The following is a 14306-nucleotide window of genomic DNA, read 5'->3' on the forward strand; positions in this document are numbered from 1 at the left end:
AACACATGAGAGATATTGTTTTTGGAAATATTGGTTAAATTGATCAAATAGCTTAGAAAAATTAGAAAAATAAATCAAGGAGAAATAATAAGTGAACAACAAAGAAATTACATAGAATAGATATGTAAAAAAAAAAAAAGATAGAAAATGTTAATCAGAAAGACTAGGCACTGAAACGGGGCCGATCAAAGAAGTCATCGACATTACTGATAATGTAATTCAGGTTACATGAAACCACGTCTTCGCACAGGTAAACACGGTTTAACTTTCTTATATTTTAAGCTGCAGAAATTAATTTGTTTTCTGAATTCAAAGAAATTATACTGACTAAACCATATATGAAATAAGTTTTCTTTTATTAGATCCATACCGGAACTTACAGTTTTATATGTTCACTATTATCACAATTTTGTAGCTGGCTAAATAAGGGCGTGCAGTATAGGAATGAATGCCCTCGCACCCCCCCCCAATTTTTTTTTTTACTGGAACAGATTGGTATGTTCTTACCGTTATTTGAAGTGAAGCTTCTGTCACAGTGCGTAGATAATCTAAAATAATGTATCTAAGTTGTTGTGTAAAGATTATTTTTTATCTAGTAGTGACAAATCACCATAATTGAAATTTGTACTGGCACACTTGGGCCAATTAAAAAATGTATTACGTTGTACCAATAATTGTTTACAAAGATCTTGTGGCATCCGTAAGGCGTAGTGTGAGCGTGCTGCAGTACAGTATTTTGTTTAGAAGCACACTGCAGAAATATTTAATGCGTCACGTATACTATCCTTGCTCTTTTGAGTGCCCAAAGACACCATTGCAGACCAACATGCACACAGGTGCACCAGTGTGAAAACTTCTGAGAGATTCCTGTTCAAATTGATAGTCCATAACTATGCCGTCTATCCACACATCTTGGCTGTTTTCAGAGATACTTACGGAGTTGAGACTACTCTCAAAAGACGATGAAAAACTAATACTCTTTCATCCACCCTATCTCCCAGCTCCCTTTCCACCCGTTCTCCTCCTCACTTCCTCATTTCTCACTCTATCTAGCCTAGTAACCCCCTTCATACTTCTCAGACACTTCATCTCAAACACATTCAAGTTCCTTCTCTCTTCCTCTCCCATGTTTCATGTTTCTGCTCCATACAGTGCTGTTGGCACAATCACTCCTTCATACAGTCTCCTCTTAGCATCCATTCCCAGATTCCTATTCCTCATTACACTTTTTAAACCACCAAGGCATTTACTCGCTTCTCTCAATCTACATTCTACCTCCACCTTCACTCCACCCTTTCCTGCCACATTCGCACCCAAATATCTAAAACTATCCACTTCCTCCAGTTGCTCTCCCTTAATGCTCACTTCCAGATTACTGCCACTTTCACCCCTTGTACATCTCACCACCTTACTTTTACCCACATTTATCTTCAGCTTTCTTCTATCACACACTCTCCCAAACTCTGTCACCAGCTTCCTCAATCCCTCCTCCGATCCTGCCACAAGCGCAGTGTCCTCCGCAAACAACAGCTGGCTCACCTCCCACTTTTCTCCATTTTCCTTAACCATCTCCAATCCCTGACCCACTACCCTTGCATTCACCTCTCGCAAGGGTAGATTGATAAAGATATATATATGAATTAATAAAAGCATGGTACATGGTATTTGAATGTTTCTAAATAAGAAAAGTCTATTTCATGGCACAGGTAAATGATAATTAAATACATGAAGAGAACGAAACAATGAATATAATAATCATGAAGAGAAGAATAGGAAAAAGTGGTGATAGTGAGGATGTGATGAGATGAATGGTGGAACATTTAGAGAGCAAATGTCGACATGGATTTAATCTATTTTGAATTCTCCGTCCTCTCTCTCTCTCTTTTCTTTTTTTCTTTTCTTTTTTCTTGGCCAGAACTGTGGTTCCCTCCCAGTTTGGTAAATGTCCCTCTGTGTTTATGTGGTTAATTATAACGTTTATCTCTCGACGGTGTCTAATATCCGCTTTGTCTTCCTTAAATCTGTTGCTTAACCCTTTGTACGTGGCAAACACCAAATTACCTCCACCCAAAATACCTCCGGCCAAAATACCACACCCAAAATACCTCCACCCAGAATACCTCCAAAAATGCCCAAAATACCTCCATGCATAGTATATTTTCCATGTAACAGGGATAAGCATGAATATAATAGGATATAATATGTACATGTATGATATAGAATTGTGCTGCTTGTACTGCTTAGAAGTTTATAATCTTAAATTGTCAAGTTTATTGGAATAATTATCATTCCTTTAACTAAGGTTATAATCCTAAATCGTCAAGTGAACAAAAATGACCAGAAACCATTGGTGCGTAGATCAAAAAGTTTATTGGAATAATACAATACAAATACATGTACAAGATATTCATATGAAAAGTATTTGCAATAGGCCGTTTTTCATTTATTACACAAGTAATGCACTTCAAATGAATATTTATTCATTACTTAACATTGTATGATTTTATAGATAAAGTTGAACAGTATAAATCCTATTCCAGAATTTTATATTCAATCAATTCTAGAATTTCAGTCACTGGAATTGCTTTAAAACTCGCATGTTGTATCCAATTCCTTCAAGAAATTCACGAATGTCTTTTCGACTGTTGATGTAATCCAGACACAAGTTCTTCAGACGCAACTGGAGTTGATCATATTTTCTGCGGATTCGTTTAGCGTGGTCTGATTCCTTTTGATTAAAAAATTCTACAGAGAATTGATTATTCCTTTGATCTTCCATACTACCATAATCCTAAACGAAAAAGTCCTCTAATGATACTATCCATAGGATTATATACTCTACATATTGTTTAAAATATCCCCAAATGTCCTTATCATAATACTTATCATTTGCATGGAGGTATTATGGTTGGTTTAGGAGGTATTTTGGGCGTGGGATTTCGGCTGGAGGTATTTTGGGCGGAGGTTTATGTCTTGGATTCTTTGTACGTCGGGCTGGTGACGATTCGCCGTCGACGTTTCGTCATTTGGGTCGTTGCGCCGCCCGGAAATATAAATACATTATCGGCTGAGAAGAAACCTGCACAGCGAAGCTATAGCGGTAATCCCCTACCACACTCCTGGCCAAATGGCCACTTCCGGAAGGGAGTGTGTGGTTGGACATTCCGCATAAATCATCGGAAATTTAAAATTCCCGGCTCTGTGCAGGTGGCGCAAGCGTCTACAACCCCACCTCCCCCTCCCTATCCCCTCCCTTCTTACTCGGCTGCACGGATTGAGCCGTCACTTAGCATCGCGGAACCAGACGAGTCGGTCACTCAACAACCCACCTTCTTTTCATGCCGGTAAGTCTGGTTCCTGCTCGTGCTCTTGTGTTCTCGTAGGGAGCTCTACCTGTTCTCCTGCAGTTTTTCCCCTTCGGTGTTGTGTCCAGACACCTTTGGGACACCCCGTCTATGATTATCATTATTCTATTTTCAGACCAAACGCTTGTGTGTGGAATCCGGCTGCACAGCCAGGATCTCGTCAGACGGCCACCACGACCTCTGCTCCCGCCATGCCCCTTGTTTCTCACAAGCTGGCTTTAACCCCCTAGCCTGCGTTGTGTGCAAAGCGCGGGTTGAGGAGATTCGTGCTGCTCCTCCCAAAACCCGTTCCAAGCTAGCCGCCCTCGAACTCCTTCGGGAGGCATGGCGCAAGAGCTCGGAAATTGAAATCCGCTGACGACCCCCCCCCCCTGGTGTGGGCGGATCCGGCGTTAGGCGTGGAATTGGGCCTCGTTCGCCCTCGCCATCCGTCTCCCTATGTCTCCGAGACTTCCGTTGGTGGACAACCTGGGCCTCTCGGAGTACAAGGGGACGAGTCTGATGTTGCGGAGTATGGTGTCCCCGAGCGTCCTCAGGCCTCTCGGCAGCCCCATACATCCGACCATCAAGGGTCCTTAAAACCCTTACGGCTTGCTTTGTCAAGCACCCCCACGAACTCGTCTTCCTCCCTAGTTCACTCACGTGAACCCGGCAGGAAATCTCGCTCGAAAAAGAGGTCTGCCTCACCGAGGTCCAGGACGCTCAGCTTGTCCCCACCCTCCACAGCCTCTTCCCCCCAACTCGCCCTCCCTTCCTCGCTCTCCTTTTCCTCACCGTAAATCCCACAAGGGCAGGGAGCCGGAGGACGAAACGAGGGGAGAGGGAACTCTGGCTGCCCAAGTGGCTGCCCTCCTTCCGTCCCTGATAGGCCCCGTCCTTGAATCGGCCCTATCACATTATCCGGCCTTTCAGGCCGCGCAAATCATAACGCACCCCTCTCCAGAGCAACCTCCTATTGAACCTACGGCTCTAGCCCCCCCTCCCACTCTCCCTCCTGGTCCTTCCCTCCGCCCCTCCGTGCCGGCGACAGGTATAGGACTAGAAGGCCCCTCTCAGGAGGAACCCCCCAATCAGACGTCCGTCGGGTTGGACGGGGTGGAGGACCACTACAGTTCTTCTTTACCTTATCCTCCTACCATGACGGACTCTTGAGTTCCGCCCCTTCTCATGGTGTGACCTTCCCCGGTCCTGGGAGTACTCGTTTGGAGAAGATCACAAGCTAGTGGCCTGGTCTCCCGACTACTCGCTACCGGAGGGCTGGAGGAGGAGAGATGACGTTATCCTAAAGTGGGCCAACGACGCGGAGGGGGCTAAGGTTCTATATAAGATTCGACCCCTCTCCGCCCCGGCCTCCACGCCCTCCAGGATTTCCACCTCTAACACTCTGGACGCATTAGGTGCTCTCCTGGAGAACCCTCGTTTAAACCCTGATGGGCATATGTTTGTCGACAGGTCGAGGGACTCACCGGCGGTAGCACTCTCCCCAAACGCCTGGTTCCCGCAGGAGAAAGGGGAGAAGGCCTTAGACATCCCTGCTCTCTTCGAGCGGGCCCAAGACCAACCCAAGACGGTTCCTCCTCGACGGCATATCCCTTCATCATTCCCCGTCGTCCTGCCACCACCCTTCGCGCCGGAGGGCCTGCGCGATTGCTTATGGCACTCGGGCAGGGACCCCGCCCTCCCCCATCAACTTAGTGAACCGGAGGCTAAGTTGCTGACGACGGAGGCCTCGACCAGACAAGACCTTGCCTCTACCATCTCGACCGTCACGGCAATCGCGATGATGAGGAACTGGCTGACGACGCTCGCCACGAGCTTTGAGGACTTCCCGCGGGAAGAATTGAGGTGAGTGGGATATTTCAATCTATACAGAGGGTCCAGACCTGTCCTGGCGAGAGACGCTCAGGTAGCGTCTTCACCCAGGACGGAGCCTCTTGACTAGCGCCCGAGGACGAGGTCGTTCGGAAACGACCTCGGCCTCGCATATGTTATACGTTCTACAATTGAGCGATGTGACTTTATTACACCCTCCGGGGATTGGGATCCTTCTCGCCCTACTAATTTGATTCGCGTGTTTTCTGTATGCAGAGACACCCTGGCGGCACTCTCTACCGTGGCAGAGGGTACAGCCAACATGGCGTCATCAGCCCTACCCCCAGCAGCGAGGGCCTTCACCGCGGCTCGTTTGGCAGCTCGTCAGTCTGCAGCGCGGTCGGCCCCGGAGATAGCTCGCCGGGGCGTGGTGAGAGCAGGTCTGTTCGACCAGGAAGCGACAGACCGCGTCTTCGCTACGGTCCCGACCGTCATCCAGATCCAACAACCCTCCCAACCCGCGCCTCGAGAGAGCAGAGACGTCAGCCGGTCCTAGCCTGGTCCTTGCATCGTGTTCTGCAGTACCTGACGTTCGAAGGGACCATCATGGAGGAGGAACACTTCCTTCAACGTGCCGTCTTTCTGCTCGCCCTGGCTACGGGTTACAGGGCGTCACAGCTGGCGGCGATCACCCGCCACCAGTCCTTCTCCAAACTGGAGGAGGACTGCTCTGCCCTAACTCTCGCTCCATCACCTACTTTCCTAGCCAAGAATGAGCAGGCGGACGACATGATTGGCCCTATCAGAATACCATCCTTACTGGAGGAAGGAAACCCACACCCGCTGTGCCCGGTCCGTGCGTTTAAAGACTACGTGGAACGCACGGAAGGGGTGTCCGAGGATCATCTCTTCTACAATTCGAAATCTCGGAACCCCCTAACCCCGAGGTCCCTGACGCGTCTACTTTGCCGCGTTATAGAGAAGGCCGACCCGGGCCATGCCCCCCACGCCCACAACATCAGAGGCCTCGCGGCATCGCTGGCGTTTCTCCGCACCCACTCTGTGGAACGGGTGCAGGACCTCGGGGGCTGGGCATCCGCAACTTCCTTCAGGACACGGTATCTCTACCACTCGATCACCCCTGTCCCATGTGTCGCCATGGGAACGGCTCCATCCCTCTCTTCGCAAAAGAAGGGGGGCAAAGGGCGACCGAGGGGTAGGGGAAGGCCCAGGAACCGCTGAGCAAGATACAATATTCTACATAGAATTTATGCACTATGTAAATTGTACAATATTATTTTTATAAAAAATAAACAAATAAATGAATATATATATATATTGATATTGATATCGATATAAGTACTTGATGCTTTTTGTCTCCCCTCTACTGAATAAGATGAATAGTCTCCCATACGAGACACACGTAATAACGGCTTGAGCCCTGTCCTTGACTACAATTTGGGCTTCACCTTCTCCTCCCACCTATCCTCGTCTCATGCATAGCTTCGCTGTGCAGGTTTCTTCTCAGCCGATAATACTTCTTTGTCGCGGCTAGTGCCGCTTAAATTGTTTTTATCGGCTTAAGAAACCTGCACAGATTTAGGGTCCCTCCCTCCTCCCACAGGCGAAGCCTTCATTTCTCATTGAAGTGACGGCTCAATCCGTGCAGCCGAGTAAGAAGGGAGGGGATAGGGAGGGGGAGGTGGGGTTGTAGACGCTTGCGCCACCTGCACAGAGCCGGGAATTTTAAATTTCCGATGATTTATGCGGAATGTCCAACCACACACTCCCTTCCGGAAGTGGCCATTTGGCCAGGAGTGTGGTAGGGGATTACCGCTATAGCTTCGCTGTGCAGGTTTCTTAAGCCGATAAAAACAATTTAAGCGGCACTAGCCGCGACAAAGAAGTATTATACATATATATATGAATATATATATATATACATATATATATATATATATATATATATATATATATACACACACACACACACACACACACACTTCAGCGAATGGACGGCTTGGATGACGTTCTGAAGAAAACTGAAGTCTGTGGATCCCAACGCAAAGAGAAGTGCCTAGTGTTTTTACAGGGTGGGGGGGGGAAATTGCTCGTGGAGTAGTGGGAAAGTAGGGAAAGAGGAAAAGGGGAGGGATTACTGAGGGAAATGGAAGGAAATGAGGAGGGAGTAGACTTGGCCCAGCCAGACAAGCGAAAGGTAAACAAAAGGCTGAGTGAGGATGAAATGTCTAATAAAAATGTAAAGATTAGAAGTATAGAGAGGAGCAATACAGTAGAAAGTGACGAGAATATGTTCCAGGGATTTAAAGAGGGTGGGGGGGACACAACCCCTCCCCCCCCGACTGATAAGACTAGAGGAGAGAGTTGATAAGGTGATAGAGGACTTGGAACGTAAGTTAGGTAATGTTGACTCCATTTTCCAAAGAATTGAAAGGTTGGAACAACTAGAGAAGGCAAACAGAAACTTAACTGAAGAAATAGAGGACCTAAAAAGACAGTTAGGAAATGTAAAGGAGGAGAATGAGAAATTGAAGAAGAATAGTAATGAAAACAGAGAGAAAATAGATACAGAAGCTAAAAATTGGAGGACAACCCAAGAAGGGAATAAGGTCTCATTCACTGACATAGTCAAACAGCAATTGAAAGAACATAATGAAGACTCAGTTATTAAAGTGATGAGACAGAAAGAGAATATAGTAAGAGAATTAGCTGACAAAAAGAAATGTATAATTATATTAGGAATGGAAGAGAAACATAACCCAGATAGAACCGCAAGAATCAAGGAGGAAAATGAAAGAGTAAGCAGTTTATTAAAATTAGTCCAGGAAGATGAACCAGAAATTATAAAGGAAATTGAGGAAAAATTCAGACTCGGAAAATATAGTACAGATAAGACCAGACCAATTAAGATTAAATTCAGGTCACAAACAACGGCAGAGAAAATTCTATCCAAAACAGGGAAACTAGCAACAAATGATCAATATAAAAAGGTATGGATAAAAAGAGAAATGAATAAGGAGGAAAGAGAGGCAGAAAAGCAGAAAAGACTTGAAGCTAAGGCAAAAAACGAGGAAAGAACGGAGTCAGAGAAAGAGAGATTCTATTGGAGAGTAGTGAACATGAAAATAAAGCAGTTCGACATACAAAAGAAAAACATAAGGGAAACAGAGAACACAATGGAAGTGGCAGAAAACTAAAAGCGTCTTACACAAATATAGATGGATTGATAACAGGATTGAATGAACTGAATGATTATTTGAAAGAAAAAGAACCGGACATAATGGGAATTGTAGAAACAAAATTAAAAGGCCCACTACCACCCAACAGTGTAGGACATGATGCATACAATTATTGGATTAGAAACAGAGAGAAAAAACAAGGGGGTGGAGTTATGTTCCTGACTAAGAAGGATATAAACGTGAAAGGTGTCATATATGGAAAGAATACAGTAGAGATGATTATGATAGAAGTGGAAGACGGAGATAAGAAGAGAAGAAAATTTGTGATCAATTATGTGCCTCCGAAAACAGCCTCATGGGAGGAGAGTGAACATAAAAGTATGTTAGAGGACACAAAGATAGCATTAACTAAAATAATGGAAGACGGAGGAAGAATAGTTATGATGGGCGACTTTAATTGCAAAGAAATCTGCTGGGAAGAAATGACAGTAAAGAGTGGTGATGACTCATGTGGAAATGCTCTACTTGAGATGATTACTGACCATTCAATGACACAATGGATACAAGAGAACACTAGGTATAGAAATGAAGAAGAACCATCGAGGCTAGACTTAATAATTACATCTGAACCTAGAATAGTGGACAAGATTGAATATAAAACACCAATAGGTAAAAGTGACCACATATTGATTGAACTGGAACTTAATGAAGAAAAATATATGAAAAGAAATGAACAATATAGAAAAGGAAGAATGATGTATGAAAAAACAAACTTTGATAAAATAAGAGAATTCTTTCAACAAGAAAACTGGGAAGAAATATACAAAGAAGAAACATCAGTGGAAGAGAAATGGAATATTTTGACAAAAATTTACAAAAAAAGGAGTGGAAAAGTATGTCCCAAGACAAAAACAAGAAAAAGAATATGTAAAATGCTGGTACAACAAAAGTTGTAGGGAGTTAAAAGACGAAAGAGACAAAGACTGGACCAGATTGAAAAAAGACAGAAGACCTGAAAAATGGAAAATATATACTGATTATAGAAATGAATATGTACAAAAGTGCAGAGAGGAAAAAAGAAAATATGAAAAAGATGTTATAGAAAAGTGTAAAGATCAACCAAAACTATTCTACAGATTTGTAAACAATAAACTGAAAACCAAACAAGACTTGGAGAAATTAAGACAAGGAGGAGTTGAATACACTGAGGAAATGGAAATGGCAGAAATTATGAACAAACATTTTAAATCAGTGTTTACAAGGGAAAATATACAACCTGAAGAGATTGAGTGGAAAGAAAAAGTCCCCCCTATGGAAGAAATAGAAGTAACAAAGAATGAAATATTGACACACTTGGGTAATTTTGATGTCAGAAAATCGCATGGTCCAGATGAAATAGCAAACTGGATTCTGAAAGAATGCAGGAATGAACTGGCAGACAAAATACATAGCATAATAAGCAGTTCCTTAAAAGAAGGAAAAGTTCCAGAAGATTGGAAAAAAGCAAATATAGTACCTATATATAAAGGAGGAAATAAAGAAGAACCTACCAACTATAGACCAGTCTCTCTAACAAGTACAATAGCAAAAATATGTGAAAGAATTATCAAAAGTAGATGGGTAAAATACTTGGAAAAAAACAACGTACTAAATCCAAGACAATTTGGATTCAGACAAGGACGATCATGCGTCACCAATTTAATATGTTTCTATTCAAGGCTAATAGATATAATACAAGAAAGAGATGGATGGGCGGATTGTGCATTTCTAGACCTAAAAAAAGCTTTTGACAAAGTACCACATAAGAAGTTGCTTAAGAAATTAGAATATGAAGGAGGAATACAAGGTAAATTGCTAAATTGGATGGAAGACTTTTTGCAAGAAAGAAAAATGAGAGTAGTGATAAGAGATCAGCACTCAAAATGGAATGAAGTAATAAGCGGTGTCCCGCAGGGAACAGTTTCTGGCCCCAATAATGTTTGCTATATATATTAATGATATGGATGAAGGAATTGAAAGCTATATGAGCTTCTTTGCAGATGATGCAAAACTACTGAAAAGAGTGAAAACTGAAGAAGATTGTGAATCACTACAGAGAGATCTAAATAAAGTACAAGAATGGAGTAGGAAGTGGGAGATGGAGTTCAATACAAAAAAGTGTAGTATAATGGAGTTTGGAAAAAGCAAAAACAGAATAACAGGATCATATAATTTGGGAGAAGAAGGAATAAAAAAAGTAGAAAATGAGAAGGACCTGGGAGTCATTGTTATGAATAATATATCACCTGAGAAACATATAAATAAGATTTTTGGAGAAACTTATAATTTAATAAGAACAATCAAAGTGGCATACCTGGATGAAGAAATGGTGAGGAAAATCCTAATCACCCTGATAAGACCAAGATTGGAATATGCAGCAACGATATGGTCACCAAGTACAAAAAAATGTATAAAAAAACTAGAAAGAATACAAAGAGCAATCACAAAACTGGCACCAACACTCTCAAAACTATCATATGAAGAGAGACTACAAAAACTTAAACTACAGACACTAGAGCAAAGAAGAGAGAGAGGAGATTTGATAGCTATTTACAGAATCATGAAAGGCATAGAAATTACTGATAGAGAGAATCTGATAAAATGGGATGACAGAAATACAAGAGGACACGGAAAGAAAATAAAAAAAGACAGCTATAGAAGAGATTTGAAAAAGAACAGCTTTCCTCACAGAGTAATAGACAGTTGGAACAAGTTAGATGAGAAAGTGGTGTGTGCAAAAACAATACATGAATTTAAAAATAGTTTAGATAAAATGAGATATGAAGACGGGACCCCACGAGCATAGCTCCCCTTCCCGTAAAATACAACTAGGTAAATACACACTTCAGCGAATGGACGGCTTGGATGACGTTCTGAAGAAAACTGAAGTCTGTGGATCCCAACGCAAAGAGAAGTGCCTAGTGTTTTTACAGGGGGGGGGGGAAATTGCTCGTGGAGTAGTGGGAAAGTAGGGAAAGAGGAAAAGGGGAGGGATTACTGAGGGAAATGGAAGGAAATGAGGAGGGAGTAGACTTGGCCCAGCCAGACAAGCGAAAGGTAAACAAAAGGCTGAGTGAGGATGAAATGTCTAATAAAAATGTAAAGATTAGAAGTATAGAGAGGAGCAATACAGTAGAAAGTGACGAGAATATGTTCCAGGGATTTAAAGAGGGTGGGGGGGACACAACCCCTCCCCCCCGACTGATAAGACTAGAGGAGAGAGTTGATAAGGTGATAGAGGACTTGGAACGTAAGTTAGGTAATGTTGACTCCATTTTCCAAAGAATTGAAAGGTTGGAACAACTAGAGAAGGCAAACAGAAACTTAACTGAAGAAATAGAGGACCTAAAAAGACAGTTAGGAAATGTAAAGGAGGAGAATGAGAAATTGAAGAAGAATAGTAATGAAAACAGAGAGAAAATAGCTACAGAAGCTAAAAATTGGAGAACAACCCAAGAAGGGAATAAGGTCTCATTCACTGACATAGTCAAACAGCAATTGAAAGAACATAATGAAGACTCAGTTATTAAAGTGATGAGACAGAAGGAGAATATAGTAAGAGAATTAGCTGACAAAAAGAAATGTATAATTATATTAGGAATGGAAGAGAAACATAACCCAGATAGAACCGCAAGAATCAAGGAGGAAAATGAAAGAGTAAGCAGTTTATTAAAATTAGTCCAGGAAGATGAACCAGAAATTATAAAGGAAATTGAGGAAAAATTCAGACTCGGAAAATATAGTACAGATAAGACCAGACCAATTAAGATTAAATTCAGGTCACAAACAACGGCAGAGAAAATTCTATCCAAAACAGGGAAACTAGCAACAAATGATCAATATAAAAAGGTATGGATAAAAAGAGAAATGAATAAGGAGGAAAGAGAGGCAGAAAAGCAGAAAAGACTTGAAGCTAAGGCAAAAAACGAGGAAAGAACGGAGTCAGAGAAAGAGAGATTCTATTGGAGAGTAGTGAACATGAAAATAAAGCAGTTCGACATACAAAAGAAAAACATAAGGGAAACAGAGAACACAATGGAAGTGGCAGAAAACTAAAAGCGTCTTACACAAATATAGATGGATTGATAACAGGATTGAATGAACTGAATGATTATTTGAAAGAAAAAGAACCGGACATAATGGGAATTGTAGAAACAAAATTAAAAGGCCCACTACCACCCAACAGTGTAGGACATGATGCATACAATTATTGGATTAGAAACAGAGAGAAAAAACAAGGGGGTGGAGTTATGTTCCTGACTAAGAAGGATATAAACGTGAAAGGTGTCATATATGGAAAGAATACAGTAGAGATGATTATGATAGAAGTGGAAGACGGAGATAAGAAGAGAAGAAAATTTGTGATCAATTATGTGCCTCCGAAAACAGCCTCATGGGAGGAGAGTGAACATAAAAGTATGTTAGAGGACACAAAGATAGCATTAACTAAAATAATGGAAGACGGAGGAAGAATAGTTATGATGGGCGACTTTAATTGCAAAGAAATCTGCTGGGAAGAAATGACAGTAAAGAGTGGTGATGACTCATGGGGAAATGCTCTACTTGAGATGATTACTGACCATTCAATGACACAATGGATACAAGAGAACACTAGGTATAGAAATGAAGAAGAACCATCGAGGCTAGACTTAATAATTACATCTGAACCTAGAATAGTGGACAAGATTGAATATAAAACACCAATAGGTAAAAGTGACCACATATTGATTGAACTGGAACTTAATGAAGAAAAATATATGAAAAGAAATGAACAATATAGAAAAGGAAGAATGATGTATGAAAAAACAAACTTTGATAAAATAAGAGAATTCTTTAAAAAGAAAACTGGGAAGAAATATACAAAGAAGAAACATCAGTGGAAGAGAAATGGAATATTTTGACAAAAATTTACAAAAAAAGGAGTGGAAAAGTATGTCCCAAGACAAAAACAAGAAAAAGAATATGTAAAATGCTGGTACAACAAAAGTTGTAGGGAGTTAAAAGACAAAAGAGACAAAGCCTGGACCAGATGGAAAAAAGACAGAAGACCTGAAAAATGGAAAATATATACTGGTTATAGAAATGAATATGTACAAAAGTGCAGAGAGGAAAAAAGAAAATATGAAAAAGATGTTATAGAAAAGTGTAAAGATCAACCTAAAACTATTCTACAGATTTGTAAACAATAAACTGAAAAACCAAACAAGACTTGGAGAAATTAAGACAAGGAGGAGTTGAATACACTGAGGAAATGGAAATGGCAGAAATTATGAACAAACATTTTAAATCAGTGTTTACAAGGGAAAATATACAACCTGAAGAGATTGAGTGGAAAGAAAAAGTCCCCCCTATGGAAGAAATAGAAGTAACAAAGAATGAAATATTGACACACTTGGGTAATTTTGATGTCAGAAAATCGCATGGGCCAGATGAAATAGCAAACTGGATTCTGAAAGAATGCAGGAATGAACTGGCAGACAAAATACATAGCATAATAAGCAGTTCCTTAAAAGAAGGAAAAGTTCCAGAAGATTGGAAAAAAGCAAATATAGTACCTATATATAAAGGAGGAAATAAAGAAGAACCTACCAACTATAGACCAGTCTCTCTAACAAGTACAATAGCAAAAATATGTGAAAGAATTATCAAAAGTAGATGGGTAAAATACTTGGAAAAAAACAACGTACTAAATCCAAGGAAATTTGGATTCAGACAAGGACGATCATGCGTCACCAATTTAATATGTTTCTATTCAAGGCTAATAGATATAATACAAGAAAGAGATGGATGGGCGGATTGTGCATTTCTAGACCTAAAAAAAGCTTTTGACAAAGTACCACATAAGAAGTTGCTTAAGAAATTAGAATATGAAGGAGGAATACAAGGTAAA

At 41.3% G+C, this 14306-nt stretch overlaps 1 protein-coding gene across 1 annotated transcript; it reads left to right on the plus strand.

Moving 5' to 3' along the window:
* Positions 1-4803: 4803 nt before the first annotated feature.
* Positions 4804-5741, plus strand: LOC143040173 (uncharacterized). Its single transcript, XM_076210839.1, has 2 exons — positions 4804-5210; positions 5454-5741. The coding sequence occupies exons 1-2, from the start codon at positions 4804-4806 to the stop codon at positions 5731-5733; spliced, it is 687 nt and encodes a 228-aa protein (XP_076066954.1). The 3' UTR covers positions 5734-5741.
* The last annotated feature ends 8565 nt before the right edge of the window (positions 5742-14306 follow it).

The sequence above is a fragment of the Oratosquilla oratoria genome, chromosome 28, assembly GCF_046742065.1.
Source record: "Oratosquilla oratoria isolate Oo_2021 chromosome 28, ASM4674206v1, whole genome shotgun sequence".
NCBI classification, from domain to species: Eukaryota; Metazoa; Arthropoda; class Malacostraca; order Stomatopoda; family Squillidae; genus Oratosquilla; species Oratosquilla oratoria.

Coding starts and splice junctions, on each gene's coding strand:
- LOC143040173 (XM_076210839.1), top strand. CDS start 4,804: ATGTTTGTCGACAGGTCGAGGGACTCACCGGCGGTAGCACTCTCCCCA. Junction 5,211..5,453: donor TTCCCGCGGGAAGAATTGAG/GTGAGTGGGATA, acceptor TTCTGTATGCAG/AGACACCCTGGCGGCACTCT.